This window comes from Electrophorus electricus, chromosome 3 (genome assembly GCF_041902795.1).
Source record: "Electrophorus electricus isolate QZ-2024a chromosome 3, ASM4190279v1, whole genome shotgun sequence".
Lineage (NCBI taxonomy): Eukaryota > Metazoa > Chordata > Actinopteri > Gymnotiformes > Gymnotidae > Electrophorus > Electrophorus electricus.
The window spans coordinates 34,325,792-34,348,361 of record NC_137499.1 but is presented as its reverse complement, the minus strand read 5'-3'; the positions used below and the strand labels follow the sequence as shown (position 1 = coordinate 34,348,361).

General features: G+C 49.1%; 1 protein-coding gene across 3 annotated transcripts in view; it reads left to right on the top strand.

Annotated features, from left to right (window-relative positions):
• spop (speckle type BTB/POZ protein) overlaps nucleotides 1-22,570 on the top strand; it is a 62,403-nt gene that overhangs the window by 37,618 nt on the left and 2,215 nt on the right. For all 3 annotated transcript variants that reach the window (XM_081711254.1, XM_026997944.3, XM_035527018.2), the window contains 5 exons: nucleotides 6,382-6,509; nucleotides 12,567-12,744; nucleotides 14,409-14,464; nucleotides 20,914-21,036; nucleotides 21,806-21,948. In XM_081711254.1, coding sequence (XP_081567380.1) covers nucleotides 6,382-6,509; nucleotides 12,567-12,744; nucleotides 14,409-14,464; nucleotides 20,914-21,036; nucleotides 21,806-21,948 — 628 coding nt within the window. The remainder of the gene's footprint in view (nucleotides 1-6,381; nucleotides 6,510-12,566; nucleotides 12,745-14,408; nucleotides 14,465-20,913; nucleotides 21,037-21,805; nucleotides 21,949-22,570) is intronic.

Here is a 22,570-nt window from a genome sequence, read left to right as displayed (position 1 = left end):
GCTCGCCCATAATCAGCGATCTGCAAATAACATACGTAATGCACTTCCAGGAAGTAATGAATAGAAGACTGTGGATGGATCACAGCGTGAAATAGTTCCAGATGAGTTGTAAGATTGCGTGCGGTTGTGCTCTTAACAGGTTTTGCTCTAGGATGGAAATAACAGCACAACTGTGTGGCTGCATTAGATGTATGTTTGTATCTCTGAAGACAATTTTGCCGTCTCGTCCTCCTCTTCCTGTTGAAAGGCTATAGGAAGTAATTTTTTTATGCTGCCTCATACTTTAGAAGCGCACAGTTCTCACACACTCACTCACACACACACACACACGCACGCACACCCAACCCATGAAAACCACAGTTTTTAAAACCCGTTGAAAACATGCAGATTTGTTTCGGTGGAGAACCGTTGGAGTTTTCCTTTTAACTGCGGGCTGGATTGATGTGGCTGGGGAGCGGAGTATATTTCCAGCCTCAGCTCCACAGTCTGTCACTCGATCGATCCTGTCAGGTGGTTATTCAAATGAATGGGTGTGCTGCGGTTACGGCCTTGGTGCAGGGTTTATTGCCTGCCTGACGTGCTGGAGCCATAGAGCAGAGCAGGCTGCGCTTTGGCACGGAGATTTGCACACACTCTTCAGGCTTCGCCTCGAGATGACGTCACACCTTTTCTGGCTTTGCTTCTGGATGATGTCATGCCAAACCAGTGCTGCGCAATCTCTAGCAGACTCAGAAATTTAGACTGTCTCTTCTCAGGCCTCATAGTGGCAAATCCTTTTCAGCAGTGTGGTAGAGCTGTGCTCACGTCCTTCGTAGACAAAGCAAAGCTCAGACTGTGATCTTGGTGAGTTGATCCTGTGTCAAGACAGAGACCAGCAGTGGGGCAGGGGCGATACAGAGACCAGCAGTGGGGCAGGGGCGATACAGAGACCAGCAGTGGGGCAGGGTGAGATGGAGACCATAATGGGTTGGAATACTGAGTCAAGAATCAAGGAAGATGCAAGTTGAAAATGAATCTTAATAAATTGAATCATTTTTTTTTTTTGGGTGGGATTGGATGTGTGATTGATATATCCTCCGCAGAGGATATATGGTACGTGAATGAGATGCATAAACATCATGCCATACAAACAAAGAAAATGAACCTTTGCATGAGACGCTAGGCTTTCGTGGAGATGTCCACCGTATTTACAGTACCCAACAGTGCTGAAGTTGCTACACTTTAATAATGTGGTAAATCAAGATCAATAGCAATCATTAAAACATAATGATGGGTTAATGAGCTCATTTGTGGCAAGTAATGAAGGCTCATTATCACCACTGTTCTATCCACTGGTTATATGAGCATCCACGACGTGACATTGAGAACTGGACCCTGGCTCCTCCGGACAGCACACGGCATCCCGGCGCTGGGCGTGCGAGAGGCAAACTGAAAGGTGGTAGCGTGAGGACAGTCGTGATTACTGTGCCAAATATTTAACAGCAGAAAAAGCAGACACTCGCCTTCTCAGGAAACAGCAGCATGTTTTACGCTTCCCGCAGGTCTGGTGGCCATGGATCTACAGTGTAGAGAGGGCGACCAGTGTATTGTGTGGCCTATGGGCCGCTGTGCGTTATGACCTATTTGGCTGTTCTGATGACCGCTCAGTCGATTAGCAGAGTCTGGCCCTGCTTTCTGTGTGGAGCAGCAGTGCAGGGTGGAGGGCTTGTGTCAGGGTGCCGGGGGACTTGCGGTGTGAGGGTGTGGGTGCTGAGGGACGTGCTGTGTGTGTGTGTGGGTGCTGAGGGACGTGTTGTGTGGGTGTGTGTGCGCGTGCTGGGTGCAGGGCTTGTGTGAGGGTGCCGGCGGACTTGCGGTGTGAGGGTGTGGGTGCTGAGGGACGTGCCGTGTGTGTGGGTTCTGAGGGATGTGCCATGTGTGTGGGTGTGGGTGCTGAGGGACGTGCTGTGTGTGAGGGTGTGGGTGCTGAGGGACGTGCTGTGGGTGTGGGTGCGCGTGCTGGGGGATATTCTTTGTTTCTTTGTCCATTTGCCATATTGGACTCTATTAGGAGGCGGGAGGCTCTCTACTGTTTTGGCAGGTTTGTTCTCTCTGGCAGCGTGCCTCACCGCCTTTAACCTCACACGATACCCAGTGACTATATATACATACACACACAGACAGCCAGATTGATGCTGCTGGCGTGGAACCCCTAACCACTGTTTTCAGCTATTTGTACAGCTATGCAGGTGGAATACCATTAGTGAAGTCTTAACAAAGGTCTGAAAATGGACTCAATGGAGAAGGAAGTTGTTCCCAGACCTAGATCTAATTTCCCAGCCACTGATGACAACCGAACACATTTGGTTCGAGAGAGCTTACTAGAAAGAAATTGTGTTCAAGGGTTCCCTCAGTTCCCAAAGGCTTTAGACAGAAACCAAACAGGTGCCCTGGATATTTGTGAAAATGCCCAGGTGAGTTTGAAAGTGCTTGAAATTGAAATTGAATTCCAAGCCCCTTTGAATTTTAAGATATAAAATGAAACCTGAAGAATTCCAGATCCATCAGTTGTCTCTCGTTTCCCTGCCTTTAAAGAGTGGTTGAGCTTGCGCGTGCGTGCGTGCGTGTGTGTCACTGCCTTGATGCTGTGCTCCGGCTGCTGCTATGTGCTGTGCTGCATTTGTGAGAGGGCACGTGGACGTGACCTCTGCTGTCTGCTACTGTAGCACATGCCCAGCCAGTACACAGACTTCATCCCGGCTGATGGAGTAAGAGTTATCGGCGTATGTTTACTGTATTAGATTGTATTGATGTCTGTTGAGAGGATGTCGATAACCACACGCGTTTGTGCTGACACTTCACTCTGAGAGCCGCTCCTTGGTTAAGATTTGATTGTGTTCCTCGTGTTTTACAAGTAGAGTGCGGTGATCACGTCCGTACTTTTCATGTGTCTGCCCTGCCCTCCAGTACCCCACTGGGTTTGTCTGGTGAGCAGAGCCTAATGACAAGGGACAACGTCTCTCCCACACATACACACTCTCATATGCCCCAGGCCTTCTCACCCACATGTTTTTCTGAGTTTGGGCTAATGTGCTCTGCCCTTTTGACTCTGTGTTCGTGTGTGTGCTTTTTACGACCTTCTCCTTCTCTCTAACCCAGTCCCAGCACATTGTGCACTGAGACACTAAAGCCCAGAGTGAGGACCTGAATTTGGATGCGCTTTCTACACACACACACACACACACACATTCACTCCCCTTTTCTCACTCATCCTCAGACATTTCTTGCGTGCCTTTCAGTTTTTCTCATGTGGTCACACACATCTTCTGTCCGTCTCTGGTTCTGGTAGTTTTCCTGCAGGAACACTGATGTTCTGTTTGTGACCACATGGCGCTGACCCTGGTTGACTGGGTGGCATTGCGCTTCTCTAACCTTGGCTGGTCCCCTCTCACTCTCTGTGTATGTCCATTTTTTTGCACTGCTCCCCTGTGAAGTACTCTGTGTTCCTACCTTTTAACCACAGACACAGTGCTTTATTACACAGAAGGTAAATTCAAAGAAAAATTGGTCTTAACATATCAAGCAGCGTATGGCGATGGACCAAAATATATCACTGAGTTATTAGTCCCTTGAATGCTAAGACCGTGAGGTCTTCTAGCCAAGGATCTGGGTAGTCCCTAACGCTAAGCTAAAACAACAGCGTATCAATTGTGTGATTTGCAGCTTAAGCTCTCCAGTTTGAAAACAGGCTACCCTTAGACATGAGACTAACTGGGTGTAAGGAACCGTTCAAGAAAGACTAAAGGCATGTCTGTACACTTTAGCCTGAGTCTTGGTCTGTAGTGTTTGTGTGATACTGTTGTATTTTTTCTATTTAATTTTTAAAAAACTTTTTTATATATTTATTTTTATAGATATTTATTGTATATATTTATTATTTTTTATACATTTATTATTACAATAAATATACAATAAATGTTTTATTGTATTTTTTTTATTGTGCTGTTTTCTGTGAAGCACTCTGTAGCACAGCTGGGAAAAGTGCTATATAAATAAAGACTTAATTCCATGCGCGCGTGTGCGTGCAGCTGCTTGAGGATGGGGGTGACCGGGGGAGGCATGTGGACAGAATGAGAGTGGAGCACTCTGAGAGGGACATCTCCACCCTCCCAGGACCAGAGCGTTAGCAGAATCTGTCCATCTCTTCTCGTCACTCAGACCTTCTCCATGTAAAGCAGCTAAGGGACCGGAGGGCCAGGAAGTCTGGGCTCGTCTGGGCTCGTTTGGCCAGCCCCCATTTCATCCTCCGTTAATCACTTGGTAGCCTTGCCCCTGTTACCACGGAGAAATGTAAGCTCTGACGTCTGTTTTTCTGAGCGTCCCTTCCCGTGGTCGACGTGCTTACAGGGACACGCTACCAGGGAGGCTGAGCTCTGTGGCAGTAGAGTTGGCTGCTGCTCTCCCCAGCTCGCTCGTCTGCTCCACGGGCTTGCCCAGGCCCGGAGACCCAGAGCCTGGAAGGTCGAAGCCTCCAAGCTGCACACAGCGCTCCAAAGAATCCCGCAAGCACAGGACAGAAGGGTCCGGCTTCTCTCTGTTAACAGGGTTCATGCGCGACCACCGGTGGGTCCGCGCGGACGACGGCTTTCTGCCACCAGGGGGCGGCGGTGGGTTCCTCCACAAGTTCTGTCAAGTCCTTCGTCACATTCATACCACGTGGAGATGACGATGTTACTGCATCAACCCGTCGCATGCTCACGGTCCTCTCCGGGGGCTTGACTGACATTCTCATGAAGACGTGCTTGGGCGGCATCTCGCGGTTGTCCGTTTACACCTTGGCCGGCACCCAGAGCTGCTTAACGGAACCGTAGGCTGTGCCCGGCGGTAGCCAGACGGCTCCCATGCCCCCAGCTCAGCCCGCCAGCCTTCTATGCACAGTACTAATCACGCAGGTTGGCTCTCAGTCAAGGCAGCAGGTCTACGCCCCAGCGTGTGGGCGGCCCCAGCGTTCGGGCGGCCCTGCTCCGCTCTGCGGGGTCGCTTGGGCAGGGTCCACGGCCGCTTAGACGGTTTGGCTTGCACCTTGTCCTTCACACGCTCACTCCACGCTGCGCCGTGCCGACTGAAGTACACAGGGCTGACCCTGATTGGCTGGCTGCCAGGGTGACTTTGGCTTGCCTAACTTTGATTAGCCAGTTCCCAGGCCTGTCCCTAGTGAGGGCACAGATTCAGCTAAAAGCCCTGTGCTGACCCCTGGACACACTCAATAGGGGCTGCCTGACGCACACTCCTGCTCGCTATCCTCTTATACATATGCATCTCACTTATTCACTCCCTCTTTTGCTCGTTCCGATTCACCCACACGCATATACTCTCCCTCCCTCTCCTTCGCCTTCTCGCTCCCTGGCTCTCCCTCTCCACATGCTGTGAGTAAAAGGGGAAAAAAAAATTTGCCGTGGCGCGCCCAAGATTTGGTCGGCTTCACTTGATGCTCCGTCCGTCAAAATAAATGTATTCCTCTTGTTCCGATGTGGAAACCCGGAGCCGCAGTCCCGCTTCCCAGCGTCTGACTGGAGATCGTGGCGGGCGGGCGTCCGCAGCGCTGAAGAGTGACTGAGAAGGGTTTTGGAAATTGGCATGGAGACAGAGAGGTGTCTGCCAGCGGAGGCGTGTGTCCACGCGCACGCATACGGCGCGAAGGAGAGAGGGCCAGGATGAAGTGTTCCTCAGATCCTTCAGGTAGACGTCAGCGGTGTGGCTCCTGCTGTGATACTGATGCCCCCATCCTGGCTGCAGCAAACCTCTCATATTACCCGGCGTCAAAGTGGACCTTTCAAGGGTCGCGTGTTCTGTGGCTAAGGTCTTGAGACCTGGGTGGGTGGGTGTGTGCGTGTGTTTGTGTGTCTCTTCGTTGCGGTGTCATTTTTGAAACATTTTTTTCTTGCGGTTCAGAGTGAGCTGAGCTTGAGCTCTGTCTACTGCAGGCATGTAACTAGCGCATGTGCAGGTTTACGCTCATGCCCGACATTGCTATAAGCGTCAAATGTAAGTACTACACTAAGTCGTAGTCCCTTATGTACAGAGTCCCCTTTCCCATTCTTTGAACAGAAGAACCTCTGAAACGGAGAGAGATTTCTGAAGGTTTTCGTACTGTTCAAGGTGGGGAGATATGTGCAGAGATTAATGTTCTTTCCATTTTGTTTGCTGTAGAGAGCATCAGCACCCAACTTGGAGAAAGTCTTTATTTCACAAAAAAGTAAAAGTGTGTGTGTGTTTGTCAGAAGTGTCCCCCACCGAATGCTGTGTATGTCTCAAAACTAGTCCTGTGGTAACGGTCTCTAAATAAGTCTAAATAATGGAAGAGCATTCTGGCGTCACTCAAATGCTGTGTTTTGTGTGCAGAGAGCCAGCGAGCTTACCGGTTCGTTCAGGGCAAGGACTGGGGCTTCAAGAAGTTCATAAGGCGGGACTTCCTACTCGATGAGGCCAATGGGCTGCTGCCCGATGACAAGCTGACGCTCTTCTGTGAGGTAAGGTCCCCTCTGATTGGCTGCGTTATGGCCACAGATGCTCTCATTGATGGTATTTTCTAGCTGAATGCTATAAAGCTGGTAGAGATGCGGATTTGGAACCAGTTATTGAAGGTGGACCTTTAGCTTCTCTTGTAGAAGAACTAAGGTTATTTCCAAGGTTACATCTTGTTTGTTTGTTTTAGTTTTTTATTTATACATCATCAAAACTAGCCAATGAATTGTCATAGGTAAATAAGGCATATAAGTTGAAAGTATACGAAGTATGTTGCTCTTTGGTGTACAGAAAGCTAGCCGAGAGCTTGCGTCAGTAGGGTCCCATGTTCTCCTCTGGTGTTGTGCATGCCAGAATGGCCAGACTGGATCTCAGAACCTCCTCTCCTCTTCGCTCGTTTTCTGGAGTGCGTTCTGATGTGCAGGGAGCGCCCCATGCTAATGCAGTAACGCTAATGCTATGCAGTGATTAATGTTTAACACATGCACCACAGCACTGGCTGTTTCAAGCTAGCCTAATGAAGCCTGCAGGCTCGCGCCAGAAACCTCCCTCCCTCCCTCTCTCGCTTTTCTCACTCGTTTCTCCCTCCCCCCTTCCCCAGCCCCCTTTCACTCCCTCACATTGTTTCACTCCGTCACGCGGAGGAAGAAGGCAGGATTGAAGAGCGAGGGCTGGTTTCGAGGGTTTTGAGCCTGGGTTTGGCTACGTCATGGCCCCTCCTCCTGCCACGCGCGCAGGTTTACTTGTGCCGTGCTGCTGCCAGCCTGGCTCCGCCCCCTTCTAGATGGATTGCATCTGCTAGTGAATGTGAGCGAGAGAGAGAATTGGCAAGAAATGGTCCTCTCCGGTTTCTTTTACCAATCAGAAAGTCGCTGCTTCTCTGCCATTACGTATCCTGTGTTAATGTGTTAAACTGAAGCGCTGGGATTGCTCCCCCCCCTCCTCTCTCTCTCTTTCCTCACTTGGGTTTTGTTTCCTTGACTTGTACTAGTCTTTGGTCTTTTTGCTCCTTTCACAGTTGGTTTGCACCACAATGCCAAACTGCTTTAATCTCAGACGCAGGATGCACAGAACTAATCTCTGTCTCTCTCACCCTGTGCACTCCCACCCCAACACCTGACACACACACACACACACACACACACACACCCACCCCTTGGTGTCTGCATGCGCATGTGTGTAAGGGGGATAGAACGCCTCCTGCAGGTATTTAATGAGCAGAAAGTCCCCATTAAAAGTGCAGTGTTGGATGCCATTACAGGGAGAGTGAGTGTGATGCTCTCCTTTCTCATCTCCCTTCTCTACCACCTTCCCCCCTGTCCACTGGGAGGACTGGGAGGACTGGGAAGGGTTTGTGGAGCGCAGTGAGATGTTTGACTTGCTCCTGTCTTCCACCAGCTGCTTTCCCTTCTTCCTCATGCTTGGATCAGCTCTGTCCTCTGACTCACCTGTGCGTGCCTTCATCCATCTCCATCTGGACTGCATCCCTCTCTCTCTCTCTCTCTCTCTCTCTCTCTCTCTCTCTCTTCCCCCCCCCCCCTCGCTCTCCTTCCCTCTCTCCCTCTGTCTCCTTCACCTCACACTTCCTTCCTCTTGCCGTGTCCTGTGTGTGGGCCTCTTGTGGTTATTTGGCTTCTGCAGGGACATCGTGTATAGAAAACGATATCTATATCTGCTTGGTCTCTGTGCCTCTCTTCCCAATACTTGCTACCCCCCCCCCCCCTCTCTCTCTCTCTCCCTCTCCATATGTCTGTCTCTCTCTCTCTGACAACACCCATCTCTCATTCAGTATGGCCATATGCCACACGATGTCTCAGAGAACTACTACAGGTGTAACATCTGCTGCGCACACACACACCAACCACAAGCTTGCAGTAGTTAGTTGAGGGAGAATAGTGCTATACCTGCAGCATCTGCCATAACCACAGAGCAGAGAGACTAGAGGGGCACGCAGGATGAAGACCCACCCAAAGGCTTTAAAAAGTCTGTTCTGAACAGGACACAGTGCTGCCCAGTTCTTCACCCAGTTTCCCCATCAGACAAGACTCCCACTCCCACTGGTCACACTGTTCACCACTGCCCCCACCCTCACACGCCACGTGCAGGGTGAGGCGCTTCCTTCTCGGCTGCAGAGCTGCTTGTTCAGGAGGGGTGCTGGTGTTCGCGGCGTGGTGGTGGGGGGGACTCCCCGCTCACAGGCTCCGACTGCGTGCCTCCCGTCCTCTGCTCGACTGAAGCAGGCCACGCTGGCCCCCGGCTATCACTGTCTGTCTGTCTCATCCACATTCTGGGGGAAAGAAGCGCAGGATTTCAAACCCGACACGCCGAACACTTCGGCAGTGTTCTTTAATGTGATGTGTGTGTCTGCTGATATGGTGGTGGGGGTATGCAGGTTGCTGTTTTGTGGTGGTCAGGGCCAGACTTTGAACAGCTTGAGCGGAAATGAGGCGTAAAAGATCCCTCTGTGTGTACACGGAATAAGAATGGTGCTTTCTCCACATCACTGGTGGCTGTAATACCAGGAGCTCGCTCGCTCTCTCGCTCTTTTTTCCATTTCTCTCTCATTTTCTTTCTCTCTCTCTCTCTGTCTTTCTCTTTTTCACTCTTTATCACCCTCACTCATTTTCTTGATCTCTTTCTCTCTCTCTTGCTTGTTTTAACTCATTTTCACACGTTCTTGTTCTCTCTCTCAAATAGATGCCAGAGGTCATTGGTAAGGCAGTGGCATTATCACTTGTCTCAAGGCTATGATTCATTTTTTCCCGGCAGGTCTCGGGCAGACAGAGCCCGTGTGTCCTGGAGATGAAATGAAGCCTCTCCATGAGGCTTTGTTTTGAAACCACTGTCGCTTTTCTTTTACATGGTAGATCAAACACACGGTTCCATCCAAATGTTTTATACAGACACCTTTGACTAAAGCCCCATGTTGTTTTTTTGGTTGGTGGGAGTGTGTTAACCTTTATAACAAAACCTTTAATCATGTTTTGCAAAGAGATGCTTAGGTTGATTAGACACATTGTGGGGTGTGTGTGCGCGCACAAGCATGTTTGTGATTGTGATTGTTTTTTCAAACCCCTCATTACTTTTGATAGAAAGAAAAGGCATCTTCTGATGAGGCTAATTTGGTTAATTATGTAGTGGGTGCCTGTTTGCGCATGCATGTGTTTGTGCGTTCTGATCTGAACACTGTTTGTACAGCTAAATGAAACAGTAAAGAAATAAACACCAGCTCTCCCCAGACTTAATGATCATATCGGATTTGATTAGTGTTTTTTCTTCTGCCACTATTTCACGCCTGGCCACTCACTCCACATCCGTACGCCGGGCACGCAGGCGCCCTGGGAGAAAGGCCTTAATGACTGCACAAGGCTGCAGACTAGTGCGGGCTCTGTCTGCCCCTATGCAGGGCTTCTGGGAGAATGTGGCTGGCGGGGGAATGGTGGCTGTGTAATGGGAGGAGCCCTAACATGGCAGGTAGAGGAGCCCGTGCCCCAGTGAACTCACTCTGCTCTCACTGAGCCAGTGTTTGGACATGATGGCCCTCCAGGAGCACTTCTACACACACACACACACACACACACACACAATCACATGAGTCTAATCTACATATAGGAGTGTCTAGTCTGGGATGGTGGTAATCTATATATGGGAGCATCTTTAGTCTGGGCCTGTTAGTTATTTCTGCAGGAAAAGCAGGACATACTAACAGTCTGCTTGGCTGTTCTGGTTCCGCTGCTTCATGCGTGTGTGGTTTGTAAAGCTGTTTAAGCATGATCTTTGAGACTGTGATCTTAAATCATCAGTGAGCATCTAAAACATTACATTTGCTTGTACCCCAGCTACTCTGCAGGACTACATCATCTTTCCTCTATGGGTGGGCGTGTGTGTAACTTAGTCTCTTGGCTCTCAGCTTGGGTCGGTTAGTGGGTTATGTTATTAATTCTTTAACCGAGGCTGTTAGGTGGTTGTGGTTCAGTGGGTGTTGTATATGCTTGTATTGTTGCTGCAAAATGTGCACGCACACACACAGTCATGTTTGCCATTTATCTCGTCCTTTACTCAATTCTCACTTCATCCCTGCCTCTGCTTACTAGTGTGTGTGTGTGTGTGTGTGTGTGTGTGTGTGTGTGAAGGTAGGTAGGGGTGTGTGTGTGAAGGTAGGTAGGGGTGTGTGTGTGAAGGTAGGTAGGGGTGTGTGTGTGTGTGTGTGTGTGTGTGTGTGTGTGTGTGTGTGTGTGTGTGAAGGTAGGTAGGGGTGGGTGGGTGTGTTTCACAGACTGGTTCCCACAGCTGCTTTCATTAATCACACAGCAGGGGGGAGCTGAGTTGACTGACCACACTTGGGCGTGCGCACGCATGCGCGTACACGCACAAACCTGTATATTCTTAACATTCATCACTGCCTCATTAGTTGCTCATTATGTACAGTTTTTACATTCTCACACACGTGTGTACACACACACACACACACACACACACATGCATATGTCTTCCAGCTAGCCAACCTGGTACCTGCTGCAACAGTGCCGTTCAGATAAGAGCTGCCAGTTCTGTTGGGAGGTGCTCTGGCACTTTCCTGTGACAGCACAGTAGTGCACGATGTTCACTGGCTGATTCTGCTGGCTTTGGTCAGCTCCTGAAGGACACACTTCTCTTCCCAACTTTCTTTTCTATTCAGTATACCTCAGAACATCTTTCCAATCCTACCAGTGACACAGAATTCCAAGAAAAGAACAATAAAAAAAAAAAAATTGAACAGAATCTTTCCAAACTAGCATCATTTCAACATACGGAATTTCACCATATATAGAGCTCGTCACTTGTAAAAGGCAGAGTAGGAGTTACTTCTAATGAAATAAAGCCTGTTCAGTCCATGCCCTTCAATTCTCAGTAGAGTTCTCTTGACATCACTGATACTTGTACTCCTTTTAACAAACACTCCGCCCCACCCCTCCCTCCCCTCAGGTGAACATTTAGTCCTCCATTACGAACTTACAAGGGTCCTTGACATTTAATTTCCTGTTTGCAGTGCACTTTTCCCCTCTCCCTGTGTGTCCCTCTGCTTGTGCGCTCGCTCGCTCGCTCGCTCTCTCTCTCTCTCTCTCTCTCTCTCTCTCTCTCTCTCTCCTTTGCTTTGCGACTTCCCAGTTGTGAGTTCCATGTCACTCTCCTTGTGTGTCCCTCATTTTCCCGTAACGCCCTCTAGTGCGTGCGTGTGTTTAGCTGTAAAGTTTTCTCTCTTGTGGTCTCCTTTGTTGCCATGGCAAACCTTTGCATCCAGTATTTTGGCTATGCTAAGGCTGTCGTCATATAGGAGGCTCGTCCGCTACGAAGCGATCCGACTAAACTATTTATGTGAAATGCCCGGAGGACCAGACTTTAATTACAGCTGTGTATGTCACCACCACAAAACAAAACAAGCCTCTCACCTGCTGCCTCCAAAAGCTGCACCTGAATTGTGTTCTGTGTGCATGCAGCTGCCCGAGTGTGTGTGTGTGTGTGTGTGCGCGCGCCCGCCCTGTGGAGAGAGAAATTAATGTGCTTGCTGTCTGTGGGAACAGGTGGCAGAGTCAGCATGGTAACTTTCCACACATACTTGTGTATACACACACACACACACACACACACACACACACATTCTCAGACACACTCAACACAAACAAATGGAAGCAATTTGTGAGAATTAAGAGATAACTAGATGTCTGTCCTTGTTCGACAGACACTCGAGTGTCCCTCCTGAACACCTGTAGTTAAGAGCCTCAAGTCGATTCAGAACGTGGCTGTCATTTTGACTGAAGTCCGCTCTTCTGACTAGTTAAATTGGTGTGTGCCTTGCGTCCACGGCTGGAGCTCGGAGGCAGTCTTGAGCGAACGGCACTCTGGCATGAAGTGTTTACCTGTCCAGCAAGTCTGTGTCTGCTCCACACTGCAGCACAGAGCCCAGAACTAGAAGAGCTTTAATAATTGATGAGTAGGAGGGAGGATGGGTGCTGGTACAGTAACTGACAGGTGGGGTGGGTGTGTGTGGGTGGGTGTGTGTGTGTGTGCGTGTGCGCATGAAGGTGAGTGTTGTGCAGGACTCTGTGAACATCTCGGGGCAGAACACCATGAACATGGTGAAGGTTCCAGACTGCAGGCTGGCTGATGAGCTGGGCGGACTGTGGGAACACTCGCGCTTCACAGACTGCTCTCTCTGCGTGGCTGGCCAGGAGTTCCAGGCACACAAAGCCATCCTAGCAGGTAACTGACACACACACACACACACACACACACACACACACACACACAAACAAACAGGCAAACTTGGACAACAGCGCAGCATGGGATGTAAAAGTGCTGGCTCTATAATAACCACACTGTATACTAGTGCTATGTGTGATCTCCTTACTACATAGTCTAACATAATAGAATGTTGTGTATATTTGGTACTTAGTAAGCACACTGTGGGGGTTGGGCCTCAATTCATGGTCCAACCCCTGGTGTGTGATTGGATGCGCATGTAACCATAGCCCCTCCCCCCGAAGGCCACTGTTAGCCAATAAGAGCCTTGGCTCGCATCCCTGGTCAGAAGGAGGCCTGAGAGGAACCTGAGAGGTGCCATCTTAACACAAAAATCATGAATGGAATGTTTCCCGCTCACAAAAATAGACAATAGGGTGATGTTGGTATAATGCACTGTGTGTGTATGTACGTAGCTGGCAACATGCTGGTGACGTGTCGGGAATTTCATGTTTCTGAATCTGAGCTGCAGAAGGCCAGTGTGTAGAAGCACGTTATCTCTGTAGTAGAGTTGACTGTTCAGTAAAACTTTAATTAATGATGCAGCAGTTGTGTTAACTGACAATTTATTTGCCAAATTTAGTAAACATTGACAGAACTCTGCATCACGCTTCATATGCTTTGCTGTATCTGTAAATTGTCTTTTACGCTTATGGTACTTCATAGTACCTTACTGTCCTCATTATTATGTGGGGCTTATATGTGACTGTGTGTTAAATAGACTGTCAGGTCAGCATTTCAGTACACTGGGACTAAACTGTCCATTATTGGTTAGTATTCTGTAGAATGGCATTTAAGAGGATGATTGATATTAAGGGTTGTCCCCATTGCGGTGGAACACCGGTCCGTGTCTCAGAATTCGGGTCATAAAAATTGTTCACGCTCATGCTTTCTTCTGCGTACCTCCCTCCCTCCCACTTTCACTCTCACTCACTTCTCTCTCTGTCTCTCTCTCTCTCACACACACACAGCCGTGCGCTCTTTCCCTCCCTCCCTCCCTCCATCTCTCAGTCTGTCGCATGGCTGAGTTCTACTGCACCCGAGGCAGGGTAACTCGTTATCTCGCCGGATCGTCCCGCGGCTCGTTAATCGCAGAGGAGACGGGTCAGGCGACGTGAGCCGATTGAGCTGGAGCCGCGGGCGTGATTAGGGCGGCCCAGGCACCTACAGAATGTGTCAGACTTCACCCACCGTTCTGTAACTGTCGGAGCAGCCGACGTAGATGAGGGAGTGTAGGTGCCCCCCCCCCCCCTCGTACTGGACCAGGCTCTGCCCACTCCCATGTCCTGATGGTCTTGATTAAAACCCCAGCCAGATCCCGGGCCCGGTTTAGGCAGGCCTACTGAGGTGTAGTGCTGAAGTCTAAGATAAATTCAGAAAGATCCAGAAATGGTATGCCCTGAACCCTCCTTTCCTAATTGTACCTGTAAAACATTGATTTAATGTGCTGTATTACATTGAAGGATGTTAAAACTGCCCCAGCATTGTAAATCTTTAGTTTTAATGGTTTAAATGTTAAAATGTCAGAGTGGACAAAAGTTGTAAATTCGAAGTGCTGAAATGAAGGTTAGAAGTTGTTGCTTTGTGGTGCTGATGTTGATGTCTTCTAACTCTCTCCCCCCCAGCACGCTCTCCTGTTTTCAGTGCCATGTTTGAGCATGAAATGGAAGAAAGCAAAAAGGTGAGTCAGTGACTGTTTTCCTCTCTCTCCCTCTCTCTCTCCCTCTCTCTCCCCCACGCCCTTTCCTCTAGCTCTGATGTCTTGTCTGTCTTTTATTCTCTCATTAAACTTCAAAAAGGAGCACTAACGCTGCGATCCCGTTAGACGCAGTTGAACACAAAGCCCCCTCCAACTAGTTTGTGTGCGCCCACTCTAAGCTGCTTGATATTCTTAGATCAGGTGTTACTCTAATATCTCACCAATTAGTCATCCTGCGGTGAAGTGCATTAGTGATCTCATTACTGTCTCCAGTTCACGCTCCCCATCATTACACACCAGGAAGTAAAACGTGTGTGTGTGTGTGTGTGTGTGTGTGTGTGTGTGTGTGTGTGTGTGTGTGTGTGTGTGTGTGTGTGTGTTGGCAACAGAAGTGCTGTAGGGGGACTGATGTTGTTCTAAGCACACCCAATCCCCAGGCCTGGAGGTCTACTAAGATTGCGAGATTTGGTTTGAAGCTAATCTCTGCAGATTTGCAGATTATGACCGTCTCTCTCTCTCTCACACACACACACAATCCAGGTAACATGAGTTTCATGAAGTTAATAAAGTCTGCAGCGTAGAGGGCAGCTTGTAGAAGCTCTTCAGGGTGGTAAATGGTAGTGGGCAGTGGGAGCTCAGTGGTTAAGGTACTTGACTAGTAACCAGAAGGTTGCCAGGTCAAATCACACCACTGCCAGGTTGCCACTGTTGGGCCCTGATAGAGACCCTTAACCCTCAGTTGCTCAAGTGGTGTTCAGTCAGAATTGTAAGCCTCAGCTCAGTGTCGAAAATGTAAATGGTAGATCTCTGCAAGCCCAGCCGGACTCTCGCCGCCCCGTCCTCGGAAGAGACAGGAGAACGTTTCCAGAGCTGTCCACCAGCCGAACGGTTCACACGCAGCCTCCCACGGCTCTCGTGCTGCAGGCCTTGGTGGGTTTCAGCTTGCATTTTTATAGCCATGTGGATTGTCCACACCATAGCCGCCTGCCGATGATGTAAATCTCCTCAGCACATAAAGCACCGCATTCACTGACCAGCAATCCAGTCTGGTGATGTAGTGGGGTGGTAAATTCATAATCTCTAAAGGCACAATCGAATGCGCCACAGCCCATTTCTTTCCCAGCACCTGCGTAAATTCCCGTCCCGACATTCCCGGAGCCCGAGCTTTGCCGACACCAGTAGTGCTAGCGCAGTCTTTTCCGTATGGCAGCACACTTCCACGCAGGAGCGCTGCCTTCGCGTCTGCTCTTCCTCTGCTGCTGTCTCATCACTTCCTGCCTTTGACCCCCTGCTGCTTCACCCACCCCATATCTTTTTTGCCACATCCCTCTTTCCCTGAGTTTCATCATCCCCCCCCGCCCCCCAACCGCTTTATTATTATTATTTTTTTTTTTTGGGACAAAATGTGCTTGCATTTGGGATTCCTGCGCTTAACGATGGAGAAACATTTTGAGGACATTTCCTGTTTTTCATTAAGGAGATGCATGATGGTATCAGTTCTGTTGAGGCTTATGCAGATGTATGGACACTGTGCGCGCGTGTGTGCGTGCGTGGTCCGGGAGACTGATTACGTGTTAATGTATGAGATGTGATTGAGGGACAGTGATGTAAGTTCCAGGGAAGATGTACCCATTGTGTGACTGTGTCGGTAAAAGGACTAGACGTTCTTTTTTTTTTTTTTTCTGTGCTGCTGTGTTTGTGGACTGATGGAGGCCATGGGGCTGAACTGGAGTGCAAGTAATCACCCTCGTCAGGGAGAAGAGCGGGAACCCAGTGAAGGGAAGCAGAAGTGCCTCCTGGTCGACTACAAAAGTCACTAGCGCTTAGAAAATCACATCTGATGGTTTGGTGTGCGTGCACTTAAACCATGTAGCTGCTGATAAATGAGTGTCAGTATGAAGCCCTGCTTTGACCTTGATGTTCAGAGAGTCTATGATCTCAGTGTACATTTGTGGGATTTTTTTAATTCTTGGTTTTTTGCACGTCCCTTTTGTTTAATCTGTTTTTGTAGAAGGGTGTGTACGTGTGTGGGTGTGTACACGTTGGAGCTGTCATGCTGGTCTTGGAGATTGCAGGCTTCCAATGCGTCAAATGACCATTTTAACAGGCGTGACCTTGGCCACCCTGCGCGGGTCGCCGTAGCAACGATAAAGACAGGCTGTTTACTGGTTGACATGCGGAGCAGAAATAAAGCGCTGGCTATCAGCCTGTGCTACAGCGCACTCGGCAGTGTGGCCAGAGGGAGGAGATCGCCAGAGCAGGGGGCACCATGTAGGATTCATTCTAGAAAATCACCCTGGATGCCGGAAAATGGCTACAGTGTGGTGCTTAGTTTCATTTCTCGGTTTTAATACAGTACCAGTCAAAAAGTTCCTATTTCTTTTTTTCCCCCCATCTATTTATTTTTCACATTTTAGAATAATAACGAAGACATCAAAACTATGAAATGATGCGTTTGGAACTGTGCAGTGACAAAAATATTTAGAAACTATCTTTTCTAGATTTAGTTTTTCCCTTCTTTGGCGTTGCCTCCTCGTGCTGCTCTCCCAGGCTGTTAGGGCGAGTTCTTCCCAAGGCTGGAGGAAGCCCCTCGATCAGCTCCAGCACAGTGATGTGTGGCAGGGAGGTTCTCAATGAATGGCACTATTTGGGGAGAAATATTTAAAGAATTCTTTCTGTTGTGGAAATTTTCTTACAGGCAGCAACTTCACTTTATTTTTGTCTTGGAAACAAATGTAGGCATAACCCTTTAGAAGGAAATGTCTTAAAGGTTGTGGAAAACATACAGTCAGGTGAGTGTTCAGACTCCCAGCTTCTGGACATCCTTTGAAACGCTTGGCATCAGAGACAGTGGAGGACAGGCGACAGTGTGTGACTTCTGTGAAGGGTGTGTGTGCGAAAGCTGTGTGTGAGTAAGTGAGCATGGGTGTATGCACAAGGGAGCGTGTGTGTGTGTGTGTGTGTGTGTGAGCAACTGTCAGATTGTGTGTGTGTGTGTGTGTGTGTGTGTCTTGGTGAGGGAGATTGTGTGTGTTGTCTGTGTGTGAGAGAGGGTGTGTGGAACTGTGTGCGAGACAGAGAGCGCTTGTGCAGGCGTGCGTTTGTGTGCGCGCATGTGTGGGCCAGGACTCCCTGGCCTCTACTCTCGTCTCTCAAAGGCTTATGTATAGCAGCATGGCCCTGTGTTGTCTAGGGTTGTGGGCTGTGTAGCAGGTGCTGGTGTGTGTTTGTGTGTGGGTGTGGGTGTATGTGTATGTGGGGGTGTGGGTGTGTGTGTGTGTGTGTGTGCACGCACATCCGCTGAGCATACCAGGGGATGGAATGCAGGGTAACCTCACGTTTGTTCTGCCACCTCCAGAGGAATGACTTCTGCATCTACAATTGCAGCCAGCAGAGCAGTGATCTACAGCTCAAACCACAGCCTGTCCCACGGAACTCTGGGAGGTGTAGCCAATATGACGTGCACAGCCAAGAAGGCAGAATTACATTAGCTCAAAGAAACGCACAGCTGTCTCCCAATCCCACACGTTGGTTGATCCCAATACAAGGCTTGTTTTTCCACTGCATATTGTTTAATTGTAAATGCAATATTGGCCTTTGCAATATTGCAGAAGATTAAAATATTCAAATGAGTCCCCAACAATTCACAAGCCTGTTTTTTTGGACCCACTCTCAGAGGTTCCAGAGGATTGTTCTGTGGGTTATTTATTTATTTTGCTTTTTATTAGTTACCGAAGTTTTATAGAGAACAAACAACAGAGGGGGGAAAATAGTCAAAGACATCTGATTAATAATAAATGTCAGTAATGGTGTGCGTTAAATAAGAGTGTGCGGAGGGAACTTTAACTGTTGGCCTGGCCAGGCTGCAGAGATGTGTCCCCAGTCAGGGCTTGCCTCCTCATAAAAGCAGCAGTAGGAAACTTGGATCAACTGTTTATTGTCGCATTTGCTAAATCTGTGACTGTGTCCTGACAGTAGTACATGAGACGGATAATCAGGGCAACAATCAGGCTCTTCTGACTCCTCCTAGGTCTCCTAACGCCATTTACGAGAATTCACGCCATTTACGAAGCAACCAATCAGAGGCAGGAGGATTGTCTGATGCGGTGTTGATCGCCGCCTGTGCACGCACTCCCTCCCGCATGGCCGAGCGCTGTTGGTGAGCGGCTTCGGGGTTTTGCAAAAGCAGTGCGGGTGAACAGCCAGCACCAGCTCGCACACCAGAGACACGCAACGGTAAACAGAAGATGACGAACAAGATGGAAAGAGAAAATTAGCCAGAGCTCAAGATAAAAGGAGTAAACAACAGCAGCTTTTCACAGGTGGAAAGTACAGTACCTGAAATGACTGAGATTAGCTACCCGTCACGCTGAGACATGGCAATTACCCAGACTTGACTTATTGGTTTTTATTTGACTTTCCAAACAAACAAAAAAAAGAACCACAAAGCTAAGATGGTAATGATTAAAGTAACACTATAGTGTGTTTCTCATTTTCTGTGTTGCTTCAGTTAGGCTAATGTTAACTTGTTTCTAAGATAAGGCTACTGTTTAGTGTTGGATGTTGCTGAAAATATCTTTGAAATGGCCAGGCAGTTGTATGTATGGTGTTTGTACTGATATCTATGCGCTTCTGTGCTCTCACAGCTAAATGCTCTCATGAGTGGTTTACGGCATCTTTAGCATCATCCTGACCGTTTCTGTTATCAAACAAACATCTAAGCCCTGAAATACTGCTAGTTCTTTTACTGAATAAATATAGGTGTAGATTAATTTTCATATAGCAGAAAGGACTGTGGGCAATCAATTGAAAGGTTGTGGGTTTGAGTCCTGCGTCTTCCGCGCACCGTTGGGCCCTGGAGCAAGGCGTTTAACCCTCTGAGCTCCAGGGGCGCCGTATAGTGGCTGACTTAGCACTCTGACCCTGGTTTCCAAAGAAGCTGCAATACGCACAATACTGCACGTGTTGCCTCGTTCGGAGCGATGACGAGAAGCCGACTCTTATTATCTGAAGGCTTTTTAACTCTGCTTGTTTATTGGCCAGCAAATGTAGACATTTCACCGCATGCACAGCAGCCGTCTCCGTAGGGCACGGCTGCAGCACGGTGGAGGGGTGGGGGAGGGGCATGGTAGTTAAGTCCACTCTCCTCAATCTTCCCGACCGCAGCTTTAATGGGCATTCAATAGCGGCCCGAGCACATTATAATGCTTGTCGGCTTGGCGCGATCTTATAGACCCTTTGCTGAGAAGATGCTTCTCCAGCTGTCTCATTATTTAATTCTGTGAAGGACATTGATTGTTTTGCCTTCCAGTGTCTAAGAATGTGCTTTCTCCCAGTGGTCACACATCATCTAGCACAGAATTCATCTCGTGGAATCGCACACGTTGGGCTGCTCTCGGCTGGAGCGGCACGCATTATGCCGTTAATACTTGAGACTTCCTGGACAGGGGTCCTGTGCGCTCTAATAATGTGCAAAAGTACCTCTTTTTGGGTCACGTCTTCAGCATGCAGGCGTCTAATAACATCTGCTCCATATCCTGTGTGTGTTACACCTGTTTGCGTGCTTCTGGATGTTGGACGTTGAGAACTCTCTCCCATGTGCTCTATAACCACGTCACAGTCCCTTCGCCCACTCACTCTTACAGTTAGAAAGGCTGGTGCTTGTTAGTGTCTAAACCTGTCAAATATGAATGTCCTGATTTTAAATCGATAAGTCATTTGGAATTGCCCTTAAACCTTCATAGTGGGGTAAAACAATGTTGTTTTTTAAATCTAGCTACTATTTGTAAACAGCTGCCGGCTTAGAGGAATGTAATATTCCACATTGATAAATGATGCTTGGACATTTGAAATGCAGGTAGCTCATAGAGCATGTGTTCTATTCACAGGTTGCCAGATCTAATATGATTTTCCTCTCAGCTTTTAGGGGCTTGCTGGTGTGGTTGCGGTACCATGGTGGACCATGGTTACGTAGTTTTCTGATTGCATTACTCTGGTATTGACTGGTCGTGGCTGTTCTGTGGGCGTTTTCATGAATCACAACACTCCCATGATGCAGAAAATGTCTACCAGCCTTTCAGTCGCAAGACATCTAATGGCAGCAGGCAATACTGTCTGTAGCTGTAGCATCAGAGTGTAGAAGCTTGCCAGTATCGTGCGGGCCGGTTCTCCCCCCCCCCTCACAGATCCAGCTCTTCTCTTCAGTCCCCAGTCAGCTCACCTGTAGGTGTTACACGGGGCTTCACGTGGCTGAGAGACTCCTCTCTCTGCACGGGCAATGAAGTGTTGGAAATGACCCTTACAGTGTGTGTGGGAGGCACACAGTGAGGACTGGGTAGAGGGGGGCCCGTGTCAGAGACCCGCCGCCAGGCCGGAGGGCGTGTGGGAGCCGTGCCGAGGGGACTAACGTGGTGTGGGCGGTGTTTGTGCAGAACCGCGTGGAGATCAACGACGTGGAGCCGGAGGTGTTCAAGGAGATGATGTGTTTCATCTACACCGGCAAGGCCCCCAACCTGGACAAGATGGCCGACGACCTGCTTGCTGCTGCCGACAAGGTGAGCCAGTGGGACTTGAGACTTGAACCGTTCCAGCCGCCTCGATAACAGGCAAAAGTCATCAGTCTCCTTTAGCGTGTCGCGTAAGGGCTGGGCAGTCATCACGTTTGGGTTCGGTCCTGTGGCTGACGGAGACTTCCTGCTTTCTGAAACACCTGTCTGCTCTTGTTAGAACCCTTTAGACTGCTTGTCTGGAGGTTTTGGAGCCACCCGCCCATGTATTTTTCAGGGTTTCCTGTTCAGTGGAGCGCCTCATGTACTCGGTCTCCTAATTACACCTCCCTCAGCCTTTGCTCTCTGGCCTTGCCTCCCTGTGTAATGGGAGGTTATTCATAGTAATGCTTTGCCTTGCAGACTGTCTGCCACTCTGTAGTTCTCCATCACAGTCAGCCGTAATGGGCCGGTGCATGTGGCTTTAAGACGGCCGTCTCCCCTCTGTGTGTGTTTTTCGGTGGGGGGGTGGGCACTTCTCCCATAGCTCTTCACACCTTCTCTGCCTGGAGGAGGTGAGGTGGGTTTTTTTTTGGGGGGGGGGGCGGATCCACACGTACAGCTGTGCCTGCGTGTTTTTTTATGATGCTTTTAGTTTCTGTCTCCGTGTCCTACAAGTTACATTATTGCAGTACGCAGTAAATACAGAGGAAAAAGTAACCAGCTTGGCAAACAGTGAAGGAAGTAATGAAGGCACTGTGTGGTGCTAATTTAATGCTGATTTCTACAGTCCTCATTTTCTCTCCCCGACTCCCTCGTCCTGCCCCACTCTCTGCAGTATGCTCTGGAGCGTCTGAAGGTGATGTGCGAGGACGCTCTGTGCACCAGCCTGTCCGTGGAGAACGCTGCTGAGATCCTGATCCTGGCTGACCTGCACAGTGCCGACCAGCTTAAAACGCAGGCCGTGGACTTCATCAACTAGTGAGGGGACGCGTTCCCAACACAGCTCCCATCTCCCCTGCCACTCTCTCACACGAGAGAATCACAAGCAACATTTTACATGCTGACACAGTACTAAGGCTCCCAAAAGACCCTGCTTGCATGCCCTCTGCCTCGGTTAACGGCCTGCTCGCCAGTTATTAATATTTTCGCAACTGCGGTTCACCCCCCCGACCAGGGGGATTTGATAAATGTCTCCCTCAGCGCTTGGGTACCTAAATAATCCCCGTTAGCTAAAGTAGATGTGTTGGGGGTGTTTGGACCCCTGCACCGGCGTTGAGTTTTGGCTTTTACTTCCTTTCAGAGCTCACCGTGCATAGCTGAGCTTTTTCTTCCTTGTTATTAAATCATTTCTTCTCATCCCTTCCTTCTCCCTCTCCCTCCCTCCTGGAAAGGTCTTATGCCAGTTTTCTGGGCATCCCCAGGGTTCCACTAGCTTTATTGGGTGGTGTAATTTTGAGTTCATTTTCTCTGTGGCACTATATTGGTCTCTAAAACTGGGCTAGGGCTGTCTTGTCTGGTCGGTGGCTCTCTCTCTCTCTCTAATCCCCCCCCCCATCTCTCTCTCTCTCTCTCTCTCTCTCTCTCTCTCTCTCTCTCTCTC